This window comes from Astyanax mexicanus, chromosome 22, assembly GCF_023375975.1.
Source record: "Astyanax mexicanus isolate ESR-SI-001 chromosome 22, AstMex3_surface, whole genome shotgun sequence".
Lineage (NCBI taxonomy): Eukaryota > Metazoa > Chordata > Actinopteri > Characiformes > Acestrorhamphidae > Astyanax > Astyanax mexicanus.
Window position 1 is genome coordinate 21837639 of NC_064429.1, and position 20055 is coordinate 21857693.

General features: G+C 37.2%; 3 protein-coding genes across 5 annotated transcripts in view; 2 read left to right on the top strand and 1 right to left on the bottom strand.

The window, feature by feature from the left end:
- rasa1a (RAS p21 protein activator (GTPase activating protein) 1a) overlaps positions 1-8652 on the top strand; it is a 71167-nt gene extending 62515 nt beyond the window's left edge. For 2 of the 3 annotated variants that reach the window (XM_022667527.2, XM_022667528.2), the window contains exons 25-26: positions 312-391; positions 4046-8652. In XM_022667527.2, coding sequence (XP_022523248.1) covers positions 312-391; positions 4046-4088 — 123 coding nt within the window. In that variant the 3' untranslated portion in view covers positions 4089-8652. Of the gene's footprint in view, positions 1-311; positions 2246-4045 lie in introns of all 3 variants that reach the window. The other variant, XR_007428799.1, reaches the window with a different exon arrangement.
- On the bottom strand, positions 1584-15077 carry ccnh (cyclin H). Its single transcript, XM_007253874.4, has 10 exons — positions 14472-15077; positions 12476-12603; positions 11852-11974; positions 11527-11600; positions 10549-10759; positions 10025-10188; positions 9191-9261; positions 8930-9038; positions 1883-1946; positions 1584-1780 (listed from the first exon to the last, which is right to left on the bottom strand). Exons 2-10 carry the CDS (start codon positions 12590-12592, stop codon positions 1748-1750), a joined length of 966 nt encoding a protein of 321 aa, XP_007253936.1. The 5' UTR covers positions 12593-12603; positions 14472-15077; the 3' UTR covers positions 1584-1747.
- Positions 15078-15469: 392 nt separating this feature from the next.
- On the top strand, positions 15470-19851 carry LOC103035564 (uncharacterized). Its single transcript, XM_007253871.3, has one exon. The coding sequence runs from the start codon at positions 15494-15496 to the stop codon at positions 16295-16297; it is 804 nt and encodes a 267-aa protein (XP_007253933.3). The 5' UTR covers positions 15470-15493; the 3' UTR covers positions 16298-19851.
- Positions 19852-20055: the final 204 nt, after the last annotated feature.

The following is a 20055-nucleotide window of genomic DNA, read 5'->3' on the forward strand; positions in this document are numbered from 1 at the left end:
AGTTCATTCTGAATGACAGCCTTTACACAAGCATTTCTGGACAAGCTGAGATCCAGAACTGGCATCTAAAGTGAAAGAAGCATGTGGACTGGGGTGGTACAGTAATATTACAGGATTTTAATACCCGTAAGATCATACCCATAAGTTTTACACAGTTTCATTTTTAGACAGATCTCATGCAGCTTCACCAAAGTTACAGAGTGCAGCAGCAGCACTTTGGAGCATCAACATGATATTAAAGCTCATATGTTATGGTATTTAATTTAAGTATTTTCCTCTCTTTCTCTCTATATATGTATTTATCTCTACAGCACGTGCTGAAAAAGCTGCTGGCCATCACTGAGCTCCTCCAGCAGAAACAGGTGCACTACGCCCTGTCCAACAGCAACAGGTAGTTCCATTTCCCTCTGTTTGTCAGTCACTCAGTCTGTCTCCGTCTACATCCATGGAGTAGCCAGTGGGATCTCAGCATGCTCCTCCACCCTCATCACCATGGCAGCCTCCCCCCCCCCCCATCTCTTTCCCCACCACTCTCCTCCCTCCCCTTCTTCTTCAACCACACCACAAGAACTATGCAACTACAGCAGTGAAAACAAAACCAGACGAAACGAGACAAACATTTAAAAAAATACAAATAAATAAAAATACAAAAACAGAAAAAGCCCGGGGCCCAAATCCTGATCCTGCACCAGTGACTTTTTTTAAGCTATTCTCACATCAACTTCAGTTTGACTGTGCCCCACATCACGGGTACAATATCGGGCTCTTTTTTTTGTTGTCTGTCTCTCTTTCTCTTCCAAAATGGGTCAGGTCCACATCGTGACCCACAATGCTCAGAGTACCATTGAACAACGGTTGCCAAAGCCTTTTGTTTTGTTTTTTTCTCTCGTCTGCTTCATATGAAAACTCAACTGACAAGAAGCTGCAGCAGCGATCTCCTGTAACTGGATTATGAGCTATAATGCTTTTTATACTGTAATTTGTTACCGATTTACAAGGTCATGAATACATGAATATGCAAAATGTGCTCAAACTAGTGTTCTCTCTGTTGCATTTAGTTATGATTGTGGTGTAGACTGGATTTGTTTTTTGTTTTTTTGTTTTCGAAGAGAGTATGATTATTTTATATCAGAACAATAAATTTCTCTTGCTGGAATCATGAGTTATATAATTGGAGTAATCCCTACCAATACCCCCTCCCCTTCTTTGTGATATATATATATTTTTCTTGATTTGATTGGTTCAGTCTTCCCTGAGATGAATTCAAAAGCCAGACTTTGTTTGTTTGTTCTCAGGGGAGGAATAAATAATGTTTACAGCAGTAAGATTATAAAATTATTATAGTACAGACTGTATCAGGAATGCATGCACTTATTAAACATTTTATAAAGTACTGACTGACTTATTTCTCAGACTGCGGGGAGGTGTAAAGTGCAGGACATTCTTTTTTTTTGTTGTTGAGAAATGTCAATTTGTTGATGCTTTTCTAAAGCATTTCTGCGCCTTTTTCTTTTGTTTATTTTTGTTTGTTTTTTTGTAACTAACTCTGGCTCTTGTAAACAAATGTAAAGAACACTGTTGAATGAAACATTACGTACAAAATTTTTATTTTCAGTAAAGTAAATAAATCGGCATGACAACCATGGACAAATACTGTCTAGGTATTTACAAAACACCAAAAAAATATATATATATATTTTAAATTCTTTAACATCACATTTTCTCAGAGCATCACATGATCACACTGTCACAAAGCATCCAGGTCTTCATCAGTCCACTCCTACAAAAGTGTACAAACAAAGTAAACATTCAAACAAATGGAAAATGGCACAGATAAAGACTAAAATTAAATATTTCCTGTTCAAACGGTCCTAAAACTTACCTCCTCAGTAATCATGGGCTTTTTCACAACGTGGTCATCATCTTCATAGCCATGTTTCCTTTTCCTGGAAGACAGAGAAGCACAGAACACTGTTCATCAAAACCAAACCAGAACCCAGTCAGATATCCTCAGCATGCCATGTTGGAGATGTGATTACATAGACAATGTTTTTTTTTTTTTTTTTGTCCTCAGTTTAGCATCACCTGTACAAGCACATCTCTAAGCATGCCGGCGTTCCTCCCCTCCTATATCCTCCACCATGTGTAGCTGTAGACTCATGTCCATGTCTTCGGTAGCTTCACGTTTTAGATACACGTTTTAGTTTCATGTTAGCTGAGTGTCTCCTCATCAGAACAAAACCAGGTAGGTATTCCATTACCATTTTATTAAGCATACCCTTCAACTATGTACAATTACACTGTCATGCCACATGTCAAGGGATAGGGGTTGGAATCACAGGGCATCTCACGATACATTATCATATCGATGCGTTGCCTACGATAACGATGATCTCATGATAACGTTATTCTGCAATTCTCAATATATCGCAATAAGACAATTCCTTCTGAAGGCTTGGATAAAATACTCCTAAATAAGGTATTATATAATACAAGAATTATGGATTTATTGGTGTCAGATTCGCAAAATTTGACAACCAATATTCTTTCCCGCAGTTTTACCCTATTCATATGATGCAGTAAATTAAATTGGGCCGAGTCTTAGGAAGTTTAGAGTGCCTAAGTTTCAATTAAAAAAAATATCGATACATCAGGGCTGCAATGATTAGTTGATATAATCGACAATGTCTACTACAAATGTCATTGTCGACTAATCGTTAATTTGTAACAGTACCTGTGCTGGTGACAGAAGTGCAATGGGAGATGGGTAAATGGCTCACTCACACAGGTTACACTCAACTTAGTCTGTGTCTCCAAAAGTGCTCAAAAACAACAGATTACATATTTAATCACTAAATATCAGTACTTTTCACATTTTTAGAGATGAAGGACATGGCAGTAATAATCGTTGACTAATCGACTCATTGAAAAAATAATCATCATCAGATAAGTCGACTACCAAAATTATTAGTCGCAGCCCTAAACATTATATTGTCGCTGTCCACTTCTCCAACACAGCAACTTTACAGGAGAGAGCAAAAACCTCAATGTAAATCAATGCAAGTCAATGTAAAAAGAGTTTATTTCAGGTCATTTTGAAGAGTTTATCAAGAAATTTTGGCACAGGGTAACACAGTTTGTTCAAATTATGTAGTAAACTAAAAATCGACAAAAATTGAGATACGTGTTTTTCATAGGACAGCGACGATATGCAATAATTTACAACAGTTAGTTCCGACCCTGCAATGTAATTACTCAGCCACATACAGGTAACCTAGCAACGCTGCGGCGCTTACAAGCCGTACAATACAGCAGTGCCAATATTACACGTTATAGTGTGAAGTGTATTATTGCTTTATTGTGATACTGATATTGTCCCACATTTGATGCCATATATCGATAAAACCGAAAAATATTATAAGCAATATATTGTGATAATAATATTGTCCCACCGTAGTCATGAGACCAGAGAACTCCTGCATTGAATGTAGAGGCGATTTCTGCTTTTGTTTTGCTCGTCTGCATGCCATACATTTGATTCCATATATCGATAAAACCGAAACAGATTATAGGCAATATATTGTGATATTAATATTGTCCCACCGTAGTCATGAGACCAGGGAACTCCTGCATTGAATGTAGAGGCGATTTCTGCTTTTGTGTCGCTTGTCTGTTTGCCATGGGCAATTCTAGCCAGATACCGCAGTGCACAATCATTATCCAGTGCTGTGGGCAGTAATTCCTTTGTATTGACACTTTAGTTAAATGAAGGTTAAATACATGTCCAACTACACAAATTTTAATGTCCTAAATGTCTGGCACCACTTTTAGGCCTTGCACAAAATAAAACCTCACCACTTGTACAGGTAGGGATGTTCCTAAGCCATTCCCTGAGATAAAACCTCCTGATCCCAACTTCACATACTTTTATCCCATGACGTTTGGCATGTCGTGTAATATCAGTGTAGCACCAAATCAAAAGAATACAAGAATCCAGTGTAACCATTGAACAATTTTCGCTGACATTCTTTTCTCTACTTTCCAGACCTGAATGTACCATTATGGCTGCCACTATTCAAGTCCTCTGATGAGAACAATCAATCACTGCACTGGAAGAACTTTTTGACCTTCTGGGCTCTCGGAAGCTTTGGGAGCTTCCGTATCTCTTGCGTCTGTTCTAGAGGGACCGCTTAATTTGATAAAAGTTGATATTTGAGAAGGTAAGGACAGGCCATTGGAGGAGGCCCTCCAAGAGGCAGGTTTTTAGTCTTGTCAATTTAAACTGATCACAAACTACCATTGAAACACAAGAGAACCACGTTTGTTTAAAGCAGACCAATCCTTACAGACTCTTTTCTCTGGAGAAAATCCACTCCGATTCGAACTCCTAAGTCCGATCATAAGCAGTGAAAATCCTACTAGACTTGGAAATCAACTCCTCCTCCCCCCCCCCCCCCTCACTTCCGTACCAGATCCTTCTGGGATTACACTGAAATTCAGCTGCCTCCAGCACTACCAAGGCGTGAGACTGTTCTGGAGTTCTGGTCCCTCAGCAGTGAGCACTGAAGCCCTGCCTCGACTGGACGAGAACCACCAGGGGAGACGAGAGAGAAGCACCTGAACTTACAAGCCTTAAAAAACCTACTACACTCAAAATCTCACAGAGCGACCTCTTCTTCCTTCCTCTTTCCTGCGTTCGACTGGTGCCATCAGCCTATAAAAAAAAAAATAATAATAAAATACGATAGCAAACTGATCCTATCCCGACTCTTCCTGAGCTGCTTTGCTTGATGAAATGCTGCACCTCGGCTCTTTATCTCTAAACCAGCATCTGCCAGTGATGTACGAGACGGATAACACGTTCGAAGGACAGATAACAAGGTTCTGGTTCCCCAGCCTGTGCTCTTTGCATGTGTTTACATTTGATAAGCTGCCCCCAGGGTGTCGCACCTGATCTGGGACTCGGAGAAGCGTGATCTGGAGCGCATCACTTCCTGTCAAACTGACAACACGTTGATTTGGGGATTGCCCTGGTGTTGCCAGGGTTAAGAAATGCAATAGTGACTGGAGTGGTGTTGCGCTATATTGTGTTGCGTTGACTGTCGTGGCGTAGCGTGGAGTTTACTATGCCTATCTATGCTATGCTACGCTAACAGGTCTTCTGGCAGGCAGCACGTAAGCAGTAGGACAGTGTTGTAATGTGATTTATGCAAGAAATGATATTCATATATAAACACAGGTCAAGTATAACATTATGACCACCTCCTAGTTTCTACAACCATTATCTATATTTTCAACTCCACTAAGCATATAAGAGCAATTTGTAGTTCTGTAATTTGATGATTACAAGCTATAGTTGTTTTGTTTCGCTGCATACTTTATCTTCAGGACTTCCAAAGAGCAAATATTATTTGGGTGGTTGGTCATTCTCAGCTCTGCAGTGTATGGAAGTCCTTTATCACCACTTGGGAAAAAAAGGTGGTCCTCCACTGTCATGATTACGAGATGCTAATTTATTGTTTTTAGGTTCTTAGTCATAATTACAAGATACTAATTCTTTACAGATCTACTGAGTCATAAATACAAGATGCTAAGTCGCTATTTTGAGATGCCAAGTTACAATTACGAGAGTCACATTTACGAGATACTGAGTCACAATTACGAAATGCTAAGTCACAATTACAAGATACTAAGTCATTATTTTGGTACGTCACAATTACGAAAAGTTATTTTGAGTCATAATAGATGTACTAAGTCTTAATTACGAGATACTAATTCATTATTGTGACATACTAAGTCATAAATGAGAATGCCCCCGACTTAGTATCTCATAATTAAGACTACCTATCTCATAATTATTAATGATCATTAATTATAATTTTTTTCCAAGGGGTGGAAATGCCCTTCCATGGCGGTGACATGAGTTGGCACAGTGTTTAAAAACTCCAGCAGCACTGCTGCTGCTGATCCCACTCATACCAGCATAAAACACACACACACTCTTAAACTCTCCCTACCTATAGCTGGTAAAAATAATGTCAGTGATTACAAGATGCAGTCGAAAGGACTACCGGTACTCAGTCCAGCAGTGGCACTGAGGTGTTTAAAAACTCCAAACAGCACAAGATGCACTACTAACACACGCTGAGAATGATCCACCACCCGAATAATTAACAGCTGCTCTGTGGTGGCCCTGTGGGGTCCTGGCCCATTGGAGAAAGAGGTAAAATGAGGATGGTAAAGTATGCAAAAGACAGTCTGTAATTACAGAGCTACAAATGCTTCTAGCTCAGTGGAGCTTAAAAAAAAAAATACAATTACTGATGTGGTAACAAAAAGGTGGTCAATGTTCTGCTTGATCAGTGAATGTACCTTAATTTTTTTTACATTGTTTAACACCTCTGTATGCTTCCTGACATCATGCTGGTAAAAAAAAAGAAGAAATTGTGATGGTATTTGTTCCCTGTTTACACAGCTTTGCCAATGAATCCAATCATTTTTGTATGTGTTTTAATTGTCTGAGTAGCTTAAAAAAAAGGTAACTTTTGCTGGATTAGGCATGTAAGTACTTACCTCCACAAACTTGATATTTCACTCTATACCAAAATATTCCTGTTTTGTAGCTGCAAGGCAACGACCTTCGTTATACTTACTGTAGCTTAGCTGTGTTCAGTGACCTTACTGACCTGCGCCTGTATTCATAAAGCTTCTCAAAGCAGAAAGATGGAATTAATGCTGGTCTAGGATCAGATATAAAAGATGAACACATGCACAACACTTAAGTGTTTTATAGTATGCCTATATATGTAAAATTCCCCACGTAAATCAGGTTAGTTTCAAAAAATACTACTATAAAAACAAGCCTAACCTGAACTACAGTTCTTCTGAGAACTTTTACTGCTTACTAGTATCACAACAGTTAACCTCAGCTCACACTCCACTGTATATTAACCCTTTCAGACCCTGCATCCATTACAATGCATATCATGTATTTTTCTTTATTTATTACAAACCAGCCGATGAACAAGTTTATAAACGGTAAAATTAGCTTTTTACTGTTTAGGGATGGTTTATGAAATAAAAAGGTCAATATACAATAGAAATATTACACACAGGCTTCCAATGCAATGAAACAAAAATTGTATTAATTTAGTTAATTCAATTTATTTGCTATATATATACTTTATAGTAAAATATTAGTCATCTTTCTGTGCATTACAGACAAAAAAAAAAAAACTGCATTTTTACATATTTTTCCCCATCACTGGAGATAAATGTAGCACAGACGACAAACACTTTCCTTCGTTGCCTCACTACAGCCACCTTCTGACAGTTTGAACAATTGATTATTTTATTTTTTCTATTTTGCATTAATAAAAAGAAAAACTTCCAGCATACAGGTAGATCAGCAAATGTAATTTAAGATTTAAGACATATTTATTTGCAAAACAAAACATGTTTAGGTTTAAAACAGGGAATTTGACAACAAAAGACCCTCAAGCTGGACCATCTACAAGTGAAGCAGCCACTGTATCTCTGACCAACCAGTCAAGAACCAAAAAAAAGCAAAAAATAAATAAATGAATAAAATACAGCAGTGAGCACCTAGCACTAGGCTTTACTTGCACAGAATTAAAACAATATTTGTGCTGTTTTGGGGTTTAAACAGCAAATAGAGTATTCTTGGGGGCTGTGAAAAGTTTTGCATTGGGTTGTAAGTTGCAAGAGGTTGGGAACCTCTGGTCAGCTTTCTTTTTTTTTTTCTTTTTTTTTAACTATAGGCCTTGACCCTAGATCAGCACTTCTGCTCTGAGAAGCCTGATGAATACAGGTCCGGTGGTGCAGCTCGACACTGATGAAATATGACTGCTGTGAATTTCTGAAAGCTCATGTATTTTTATTTTTCTATTTGATGAAGTCACAACTTTTGCATCTTAGATACGAGACACTGAGCGACTGACCAGGCTGAATAAACCAGTTTGTATTATAATGCTGATGTGTGCTCCTTTTTTATTTTTTTATTTATTATTTTTTAAAATTAAGACTACACCTTTTCACAGTTTCACATCTATTAGTTACAAACTCAATGGTTTTATTAGTAGTAACTAAATCACATTAACAATATTCTTATGACTTGCGCAGATAATGATCGATTTTTGAACTAAATATTTATATTATGCTACGTTCACATTATAAGCCACGTTGCTCAAATCCAATTTTTTGCTCCAATCAGATTTGGCTATTTTAATGGTTCACATTCACAAATGTAAGTGACCTGTATCTGTGTGTAATGTGAACGAATCTGTCCCTGAAACGCCTCACATTTTCACATTGATACGTGTATAAACAACACCTCTTCACAAACAACAAAAAATGTCATATTTGAGAGACGACTCGTAGTTTTATAAAGGTGAAAGATGTGTTAGAAGCTCATATGTGGAGCATCTTTTGCTGGAGTGGAGAGCAAACAGCTGGTCTGAAGAACATGCTCAGGTCGAGGAGGTGAAAAAAGGATAGGCGGTTTGCTTTTACTGTTTTTTCAGCTATAGCTGCACAGCTGCACAAAGAGATGTGTGTGGGTACGAGAAAGAAGCATGTAGTGCATGCGTAAAAGCAAAAAAAATAAAAATAAAAACCCAGGACCCCACCTGAGGGGGGGGGGGGGGGGAGTTTTGGCACATTCACACAGCCTTAAAAAAAAAAACTTATAAATCTGATCTGAGCCACATTGGGCAAAAAATGATTAGTTTCGCTTCAGCCCGGTAATGTGAACGTAGCCTTAGTGATGTCAATTTCCTATGTGAAATATTACACATTAACCACATCATTCCATGATTATTCGTGATTAAAATCATGGACACTTAAAAAAATTAAATTATGTTTCCAGACTAACAGTGAAAATTTATATTGCACTACTTTTTTAACTTACAGATTTGTAGTTTGGGCGAATTCAGCATGAATCCTCTCCAGTTTCTGCTTGCAGACGTTAACTTCCTCTGGTCTGGGAAGCTCATATTCCTTAAGGAGAATTGTCATTCCTAAAATTGCAGGGGGAAAAAAAAAAAAAAAAAAAAAACATACAGGGGAAAAAAGTTGTTTGTTTTGCACTAGTCTGGTGATGGGTTTGTCCTTAAGGATAACAGAATCAGGTTAAAGGGAAAAAAAAAAGGTAGATACAGTTAATACTTACGCCTCATTGCATCATACATCTTTGAGAGGGTCTCCTTGTCATCTTTCAGGCCCATGCATTCGGTAAGGTATCTGGAAAAAAGAAGATGAGTTAGATTTGCAAGAGTTTCAGGATGTTTTCATACTTATAGTATGAAAATTTTCTCTGGTTTAAATCAGTTAACGATTTTGGAAACTTGCACTGATTACCCTGTCGGTTTGGTTTGGTTTCAGATAGGGAAAAATCAATCTCACAAACTTTCCATTATAATTAAATCACTTGAAAATGTTCTTCCTGCTGATTGGTAGAGCAAAAAGAAGGTGCTGTGTTGTGGACTAGTGCAGATTTATGTGCAGTTTAACCCTTTCAGACAGATGCCTACTGTCCATCAAAATAAACATTATATCAGCCAATTAAACAGCTTAGCCCCACCCACTGCCCTAGGAAAATACAAATCTGCAAACTGAAAAAGGTATGGCAGCATTCAGGCAAATCAGGCAGAGTAACCACCTATTCTAGATGTTGAGTTGTATTTGTTTGTAAAAAAAATAAAATAAAAAGTTGTATAGAATTAAACAAATAATCTTAATTAAATGAACCCATTGCAATTAACACAGGCATACAATTAATATTAGATTTTTTTTAATGTACTAATTATTTTATTTATTTACTCAAGTTTTTCGTAGCTGTAGTAATTATCTGGGTAATAAATCAGGTTAAACTGCACCTGAACAGCTGTCTAGCTCAAACAAGCAAAGTACATCTGAATGTCAGATCACAATTATATCTATAGTTTTAATTCTACACCTTGCAAAATCCTACACCTCCAGAGAGGCCAGAATACACTGAACTCACGTTTCCATTTTGAGTCCAGCACGAGCCGCGCTGTTCAGAACAGCCGTCAGAGCGATCTGCGAAGGTGAGAACAGAAGCCCAGCGTCCGTCACTGCAGCTCTGTTAAGGAAGTCATCTGCGTTCTTCCTCAGCATTTCTGGATTCTCTAACATCGGATACCTAGTCTGGAGGAACATCACAATACGTAGGACATTAAGATCTGTATTTAAACAGTCTCTGCTTTACAAGCTTTGTACACAACAGCACACTATAGAACATCTTACTTGTATGTAAATTTGAATGTTTAGTTTTCACCGTATCCATAGATTTCATAATAAACTCAGTGTGTGGAAGTCCAATACAGTATCTGTGTCACAATTTGCTGCATCTTAATATGCTTTTTTGAACAAATTGCATTCTTTTACGTTTGTGCTTGTTTTAGGCATGCATTGATATTGATATCTCCAAAGGAAGAAGTTATTTTACAAATAAATATGACGACTTTGAAAGCGAATCAGTTTCTATACACAACCTGTTCACCTTACCTTCAGGTCTATGATGAAGCCCTCCATAGGCCGATAGGGGTTGTGTACCACCAGGTGAAAGTTGAGCTGCTGGATTAGGAGAAGCTCGTACTCCAGAATCTGCTCCAGTGCTCTCTCCTGACTGGCGGGATTCTCCTGAAGATTCCCCACAAACTGAGTGCTGGAAACATTAAACTCATCCACCTTGCAGGACAGGTATGCACAGGTCAGCCTGCGGATAAGGAAAGATTCACAGTAGATAAACCGTACTTTCTTTACATCACTACAGAACCAATGCTGTGATTTCTTTTTGTTTTAGGAGGAACTAAAATTAACTACATGTTCTACATGAACCCTGTGTCTTCAGACAGAGACATGGGCTAAAAATTGACATCCAATTTGATGTTTAAAGTTCTTTATAGTTTATTTACTTGCTGTACAAAGCAAAAACATTTTTGACTAATTGTGTCCTTCTGGTCCCAAATGGCAAGAATACATATTTTTTATTTTAAAATAAACTTTTGTCCTCATATGAGAACAAGGCCTACTAATCCCATATAACTTAAAATTAAAAATCCACACCGAGCAAACGTCTCAGGAGGTTAAGGTGTCAAATTTAAGGAGGCAACTGATTCATCATTTCTGCTCATTGTTAATTTGAGTGGAAAAAACTAATAAATAAAATAAAATACTAATATTTTTTTTTTCCAATGAAGAAATAAAAGAGCAAATAAGGAGGTGGGACCTTCCTGACGACATCACCACTAGCAGTGTACAATGTGGCCCTAAAACAATATCATGATATTCAATATCATGAATATTGAATTTGGGATTCCACCAGGGATATATGCTGAACAAAATGGACCCATATAACTAAGAGCTTAAAGAACCCTAGGTGTGCAGTGAATATAAGTTGGATCTGAGTTTGAGAACCCTGAATTAAATAATGAATGTCAGTTGTGTGCAGATATCATTATATTTAGTTAGTTTAATACTTACATTATAGTCCTTGGGTGGTACTCCATTAAAGAGTTGTTTAGATAAAATCTTCTGAAATACATACAAGCTGTGCCCTAAAAGAAAAGCACAGAAGAGGATTTTTAGATAAATTAAGAAATATAGTTGTCAGAGACATTGGCAAGCTCTGACCAAATACTCAGATTTCATGAATAAATGAATAAAGAGTTCCAAAATAGAACTCTACTTAATAAATAAATAAATAAATAGTCAATATGCTTCTATTCTATGACTATGAGATCTGTGTATGCAAACTTGCTACAGATATAATATTTGATATACAGGGCGAAAACATTTGAATAATTACCACCACGGATTTGGGCATGGCAGGTTTAAATACTGAGCAGAAGTCCAGCAGTCTCTTCTCATAGTGTCTGAAAAGCACTTTCTCCTCACGGGGATCAAGAAACGAAGAATCGTTTATTCCAGGCTGTCGTGAAAAGAAAAGGGTATTAAAACAAGGGTTTATCTTGATTTTGTTGGAGTAACTGTCCAGGAAAGGCTTTCTCCTAAGTTTTGGATCATCGCTGTAAGAATTTGTTTGCATTCATTATGCAACAAAAACATTAGTGAAGTCAGAATGTTGGATGATCGGCACACCAACTCATCCCCAACTCCCAATCATTCCAGAGAACAGGTCTACTTTTCATTACAGCTGAAAGTTGGGGCGCTTTTAATCCCTCAATCCCCTGGCAAATGTATTTATACTTGTTGAACCCCCCTAAATCAATACTTAGTAGAGCCACCTTTCACTGCAATTACAGTTACAAATGTTTTGAGGTTTGTCTCTACCAGCTTTGCACATCTAGAGAATTAGATTTTTGGCTAAAATAAGCCTCAAACTGAAAGACTGAGCTAAAACAAAACATTGTTAGGGTTAGGCTACTGTATTGTATTTGTGGTAACCAGATACTCTAAAACACCTTCTGACCTTTCTGAGGCTGATGGCTTTTGAGCGATACTTCTGGTTAGCTTCATGCCTCATCTGCTCCAATGGTGCTTCATTGTCAAACGTCCAGTATTTTTTCTGGGAGCTGTTGTGATACATAGCAGGAGATTCTGTAGAAATAGAAAAAAAAATAGTGGTTAGTTTGAATAATACTGCATTAAAACCTTCTAAAAATGCATTTGAAGAAGAAAAAAAAAACTTTCAATGGAAGTCAATGTAAACAAACAAAAAAAAAAAACGCTCTTCTGTCGCTAGTGACAGAGACCTCCAGGGCTCCATACTAGACTCTATATAATTCAATTTATTCAATTCAATTCTTTATTAATGACCACACATTACACAATTCGCATGTGTTACAGCATAACATGCTCACATCTCTGTGTCAGAACAAACAACAAAAACACAAACAATGAGTTGACGAATACATACAGAGAAAAACAATCTGTTAAACCTGGTTTAGTTTACAGTAAACTGATTTTGTTGGCAGTGACCTGTAGCGTCTTCCAGAAGGTTTATTGCTGATTGTGTGATACCTCTATAATACAAGGCGCCAACGGATGGGAGGGTGTGCCCTGTGATTTTTGATGATTTATCCATCATACTTTGTTTGATAATTTTCTGCATGAATGAATGTCCAAATTACCGTAACACACTATTATAGTTCAGATGAGTATAGTTGAGATGAGTATGCTTTAAATAATGGCAATGTAAAACTGAAAAAGATTTGTTTTTCCCCAACTCTGATTTTTCAGTTGTTTGAGGAAGAACAGTATTTTATTAACTATTTGTAGATTTGATGTAAGTGATTGTGTTAATTATGTAAGTACCCAGAAATCTGAATGAGTCTCTGGTGATATAGGTCAAAAGGAAATGGGTATTTTATATGTAGATGAACGTCAAAAATAAGCTAGAAGTTCCTGTGTTTTTAATATTAGCATTAGCGCTAGCTAGCTGATAGCAGCTAGCTGTTTTTAACTGGATTTTTTTTTTAGCAGGGTACTTAGCTAGATTAGCTAGCTAAGCCTAAAACACCGACTGTGGTGTGGGTCAGTAATATATATGGGACAGTTAGTTAGCCAACCTAGCTAGCTGGCTAATGGTTTAGGTTATATAATTAACCTAGTTTATTTAGCTAGCTAGCTTGGCTAGCTAATGTTTGACTAAGCTAGCTAATGTTAGAGTTAATTCCTCCTGAACTTGTGAATTTAACATATTTGTGGCACAATTAACACTAACTAACGTTAACCTAGCTAATACGTGTAGGGTAACTACGGTTAGCTTAACTCATTCATATCAAAAACACTTCTATATTCTCTATATTCAATTTTTTTTTAAATAATTACTGAGCGAATAGAGCGTAAAGGTATTGAAGCTCATTCCCGCCACTTAAAATAATAAAATAAATAATAAAGTAAACTGCCATCTCATTGTTTTGAGATACTAACTCATTATTTTGAGAGACTTATTTTGAATTAACGTTACTAAGGCTTCCCCCAAAATAAACACACTTGTTATCCCAAAATAATGACTTATCTCAAAATAAATTGTGCTGGATTTTTTAATTTTATTTCAGGTGGCAGGAACGGGCTTTCATATAGAGACTTCAATGCGCCACTTAAGGGATTGTTAAGGGGTGTGAATGTGTTTTAACCGGGCATAGAAACTAACGCTAGCTAACTAACGTTAAGTGATAGAAACATTCTTATGATACTCCCTTAATATAGCATCTGCATCAACATTTATCATGAATTAATAATACACTATCAACTATCTATAATAAACTAGCACTACAGTCTGTTAAAATGCCTTATTAAACCAGAACAGTAACATAAGCTAGGTTATATATTGTGTTCAGCATCATGGTGAGAGCTAAACAGTGGTAGTTAATATCTAATTCCCCAATAAATCCTTTATTTACTTTCATTTAAAGGACAGAATTATGCAACAGACAGCACAGAAAGCAGCTGATCTCTCTTACCTGAGTTTAAACAGGGCCTGAAGTCAGAGTTTAGAGCTCATCTGATCCAAAAACCCAAAAACACAGAGCAGTGCTGAAAATAAAACACAGCCAGTTCACTCCTTCTTCCTCCGCGGACTGAAGATCATCTACACACAGTTACCGCCACCTACCGCACAATATCCGACCACTGCAGTGTTTAAATTATACACAAATTTAAAATATATAACATATATCATATGTAATATATATTCATCAAGGTTTTGACCTGTTCTTATGTTCACGAATACTTTATTATGAGAATAAAAAGAAAACAACTGAAGAGAAGAAGAAAAACGAGGAAATAAAGAAATTTAAAAAAAGAAAATAACAGGAACTGTGTTATTGCAACAGGTGGCAGTAATGAGTGAGGTGACATTAAATGGAATAACACGTGTGGTTTGTTTAAGTAGTTTTAATGCTGACACGGGCGTTCTGTTTCTATTTCTGAAATTATTCAAAGTGTGGAATTATGTGCTCGTTCAACAAACCTGACAAATAGGTAAGTAAACAAATAGGCCAGGGAAGATGTGGTTACATATCTGCTGATGTCAACATTTAATTTCTGTTAAAATAAAACAGAAATTAGACCAGATCTACACAGTACACAGAGTATACTACTACTACTACTACTACTACTACTACTACTACTACTACTAATAATAATAATAATAATAATAATAATAATAATAATAAAAACAATAATTATAGTATTGACAATAATAATAATACATTATTAGATTAGATTAATTTAAGATTGTTTTTTTTTGGAAACATACTACAACTACTACTACTACTAATAATAATAATAATAATAATAATAATAATATTTTGTGTTTTGTTATTATTATGCACAGTATTTGTACAGGAAAGCAAACCTGATCTTTCCTAATTCATTTTCCCGCACTTTTAAAAGTCTACACTAGAAGGGACTTTTAAGCGGTTAAAGCTGCGCATGCGCATATTTCGCCACTCATTCATCGTTCGTGCGTGGGTAAACAAGCATGGCGGAGAAAGTACGGAGAAAGTACTCGATTGAGGATAAGCGCAGACTGCTGGAAATGTACGACCGGCTCCCCAACATGAGCCAGAAAAAGGCGGCGATGCGCCTGAACATCACCCAGTCCGTGCTGTGGACGATCCTCCGCAACAGGAACATTATAATGAGGGGAGAACCGCACCACGTCCGCTGCGGGAAGGTGCCGAGGCTGGAGGCCGCGCTGTGGCGCTGGATCGACGCGATGAGGAGGCGGGGCGCCGCGCCGTCCGACCTTTTGATCCACAGGAGGGCCATGGAGCTGGCGGCGCGGATGGGGCTGACGCAGTTCAGGGCGAGTCCGAACTGGTACCGAGGCTTTAAGAGGAGGGAGAAGACTGTGAGGGAGCTGTACCACGTTCAGCTAGAAGAACAGAACCAGACGGAGAGACCTCAGCCGGGCAGTGCAGCAAACCTCCTACAGAACCTCCAGCAGAACCCCCTCTATAACCCCCTGCAGCTGAACCAGCAGCAAAAAGAGGAAATGCAAGTGGTGGTAAAGTATGAGGGCCAAGTGGAGCGAAGCGAGCTGCTCTCAGTGAAACTCGAGCCCGCCGATCCCACCGTGGTCACTGCTGAGATCAACGGGGGCATGAAGACCATCACAGTGCCTTCCCTGCACCAGATGAAGGAGGCCATGCAGACTCTAGCCACCGGCCTGTTGTACAGAGGCTTCTGTGACTTTAAGCTGCTCCACCAGTTCGAGAAGGAGGTGGCTAATGTTGTGAAGAGGTCCCTGGCTCAGGGGAGTCGAGACAGTTTCCAGGCCTGAGTGGGATGGGGGGGCTGTGGGTCCTGTGGTTTCACGGCTTTATGGTTTCATGACTTAATGGCTTTGTAAAGAAGATCTTGTCAACACCATCTGTTGGGGTTATGGATTTGGAATGATGATCATCATTTGTTGAGATCCAGTCTAGATTTTACTTTGAGGTCAAGATTGTATTGATTCCTGCCTTATATATGGGCTAAATAGGGGCACAGTATAAGAGTTTTTGGCCAAAGCAGATTAAATAAGTTCATATATGCCAAATCCTGATGTTTTTTTAAAGGTCTATACTAGCTTTTGAGAGAGACAGGCCAGTTCCTGGCTTGAGTGAATGGGAACCGATGTGCCCTGAGATTTCATGACTTCGTCAACACCAGCTGATGGTGGATTGATGATCATTTGTTGAGATCCAGTCCAGATTTTACTTTGAGGTCAGGATTTTGATTCCTCCCCTTTTTTATGCGTTAAATAGGGGCACAGTATGGCATTTTTTTTGGCCAAATCAGTTTAAATGAGCCCCTATAAGTCTAATTTAGATGATTTTAAAAGGTCCACGGTTTACAAGACTGCTGAATAATAACAAAGGAGTTTTATGGTTAAAGAAACCCTGGTGTTGAAAGCTCACTCACAGGGCTGAAAAACAGAGCTTCAGAACATCTCATTTAATTTAGATCATCGCATTAAGATCTAGTGCAGTTTTAATGCAGTTTACATTGGTTCCTGCCTATATATGGGTTAAGTAGTGGGGCAGCATGGGTGTTGTGGGTCAAAGCAGATTATATTATATATATATTTTTGTACCTTGTATCTCGAAATGTAAACACGATCTAAATGGATGAGCAAAACACTAAGATATGACATTAGTGGAGATCTGTATTTCATCATCACCTGTAGCAGTTTGAAATAGAGAGGCAGAGGACCAATGGTAGATTGTGTGTGGCTGGAGGCTGATTTTTGAGAGAGGTTTTCAGGCCAATCTTTTCAGCAACTCCTAGCCTGCTGCTATTTTATCTTTTTTTACAGTGTATATCAGGCAGTACTGTTCATTGTGCGTACTTACTGTAGTGTAAAAATGTCATGGTTCTATAGAACTCTAACTACAATTATTTCAGTGAGTGCAATGCTAGCTGCAGATACAGCTTTAGGCTAACATGCTACAGTTTCTTAGCCAGTTTAGAGCATGGGTGGGAAACCAAGGGCCAAAGTTCAGTAGAGTTTTTCCTGCTTAAACACTTCTAAACAGATTATTTGCTAAAAAATTTAGCTAAATACCAGCTGTGGTTTAGCTGTTGTGTGATACATACCATATTAACTCTTTCTATGCTACTTTTGATTATATATCTTGGAAGTCTTGCTTGATTCTAGGATTGACATATTGTGCATATTAGAAATTCTGGATGTAAGCAGTTTCTCTCAATAAGAATAATTCAATGCCATTTACACTTTCCATTGCTAAACAAGTTGCTTTAAGCTCAAAATGGTTAGTGTAACGTTTACCAGTTGAATTGTCTGACTGTATCAAGCTAAATTCGAAAATTGGGCGTAAAACTTTTTTTTTCTTTTTCATTCAGTAGAGTAAAGAAGAAATGGGTTTTTATATATATTTCTAGTTTTTAATTTCAGTCTTGCGCAAATGGATTTTCAAGAAAAATTCTAAGTGAATCTTTCTGAATTTTTTTTCCTCAGATTTGTCCATTTTTGTATCTTGTAATCCTGATGGTATAATCCAACTTGTAAAATGCGAAAATGGAAAAATCTGAAAATAAAGATACATTTTTTTTCATTTGTGAGGTACAGATATTAAAAAACTAAATGTGGAAAAATTTATACATTTCTTGATCAGTGCACCACATTAAAAAAAAGTTTGTTAAATCTAATTTTCTATTTTTGAATTTAGCCTCAAACACTCAGGAAAAAAAAACAATAAACGTTACACTGACCCAAAATAATGGTGCTTCTAAGGGAATTTCAAGTGATATATAATTTTTGGTTTGATAAAGGGTAAAAAAAATCCCACTACTTGAAACTTTTTTAAAAGGTTCTTTACACGTATATCCCTTACAAAAACGCTTCTGTATGGATTGATAAGTATCGATAACTTAAAGAACTCTAAATACCACTAGATTCCACTTTGAGTTTCTAATAAGGCCATGATGTCCACTACAAAATGGCTAAAGTGGTCTGATCATCATCTACAGATGACGAGATGACAAATAATTACTTTTTTTTTTTGCTTTTTTAGGTTTACAGCAGGGGGTGTTATTGAGGGCAGAATTCTATCACAGTGTTTTTCCAGCTCAAGCATGTTCAGTTCAATTTAATTTACCCATTTATTGATTGGTATGGTTTGGCCGTAAATACACTACAATACTTTCAGGGTCATCAGATCATTGTATCATTGAATCTGATGTACTATTTATACTACACAACCTGTTGTCTTGTCGTTGGGAATTGAGGCATCTGTGATCACCCTGCAGACTCTCAGATCAAACCTAAACCTTTTTTTTTTTTTTTTTTTTTAGCAACCAAGCCAAATTTAGGCTTTTAATTTGTAGTCTTCAAAAAGCGAATGGCATTTGAAAAAAAAAATGCTAAAATGTAGCTTGAACCTTGTGTTAACTATGTGTTTGAGCTAGTAAACTCGATGCTTGATGTTCATGGGCCTTGGTTTACAGAACACACGTAAAGCTTGAATGTATACGTCTACATATTTTTTAAACTTTTGATACTCTGTCAAAAATTCATAAATTCACTTTTACAGTACTGTATTGCAGTCCTCCTCTTTCTGGATGATTTTTGCAAATGTATTAAGTTTTTTTCTAATGTAACTGTTTATTGCCCTGTCTGTCTATTGTTGGAGGAGCCTGTTTCGTCTTTACTTTATGAGGACACTTTGGGTCAACTTTGAATGCTTCTTTTTGGATTTCCATGACAAAATATGGACTGAATATTGTAAGTAACACTAGTATGTACAGGTTAAAGCTTTGATGGACCCTTTTCAAGTCATCTGTGGACATCAGTTCGAACTATTTTGGAGATTTGTGTTGCGTTTTACGGCATTTTCAGAACATTCCTTGTTTTTTGGGCCCAACAGTCTGCTATTCCATACTGCTTGCTGCTCTAGTTTAGGGTATATGGATGAGGTGGGATGTGTAACACTACTAAGTCATAGTCACTAGAGGTCACTGTTGTCTTCAGTTTGAAAGTATTACTATTATCTTTTTTTTTCCTGTTTTTAGACTAGTTTTAGTGAATGAATGATTGGTTGTAGTTTTTAGTTCTCACACACATCACATTAATTTTAAATGACTTTATGCATTTTATATTTTTATATAAATCAGTCTTGAGGGGAAAATGATATGAAAAGAAACTTCACAGAATGAGTGTTTGTTTTAGCTGCTTATACATACTGTGCCTTTGTGTCTTACATGACTGATCTGGACAAATGTGTCGAGAACATAGCAACATATATTACTGGATACTGTTAGACACGTTTTGATATGACTGTTTTTTTTTATGTTTTAAAATCGGCAGAAAACATGAATGTTCAACTTTTTACAGCCTCTGTCTTTTTCTTGAATGTCATTGAAATGTTACTTTATTTCAGCAATTCTGTTCAAAATGTGAAACTAAATTATATAGATGTATTACACACAGAGTGATCTTTATTAACTGTTATTATTCCTCTACTGACAACTTTTATGTGGATGTGGATGCGGATTTCATTGTCCAGCAGGACTTGGCACACTGCCAAAAGTACCAGT

Bases quoted from the DNA above. Each gene is read 5' to 3' on its own strand.
- ccnh (XM_007253874.4), bottom strand. From the start codon at position 12,592: ATGTATCACAACAGCTCCCAGAAAAAATACTGGACGTTTGACAATGAA. The intron at 11,975-12,475 runs GTCAGAAGGTGT...TTTTCACGACAG, and splicing joins AAGCCATCAGCCTCAGAAAG to CCTGGAATAAACGATTCTTC. The intron at 9,039-9,190 runs GTAAGTATTAAC...CTGCAATTTTAG, and splicing joins GATGTATGATGCAATGAGGC to GAATGACAATTCTCCTTAAG.
- LOC103035564 (XM_007253871.3), top strand. From the start codon at position 15,494: ATGGCGGAGAAAGTACGGAGAAAGTACTCGATTGAGGATAAGCGCAGA.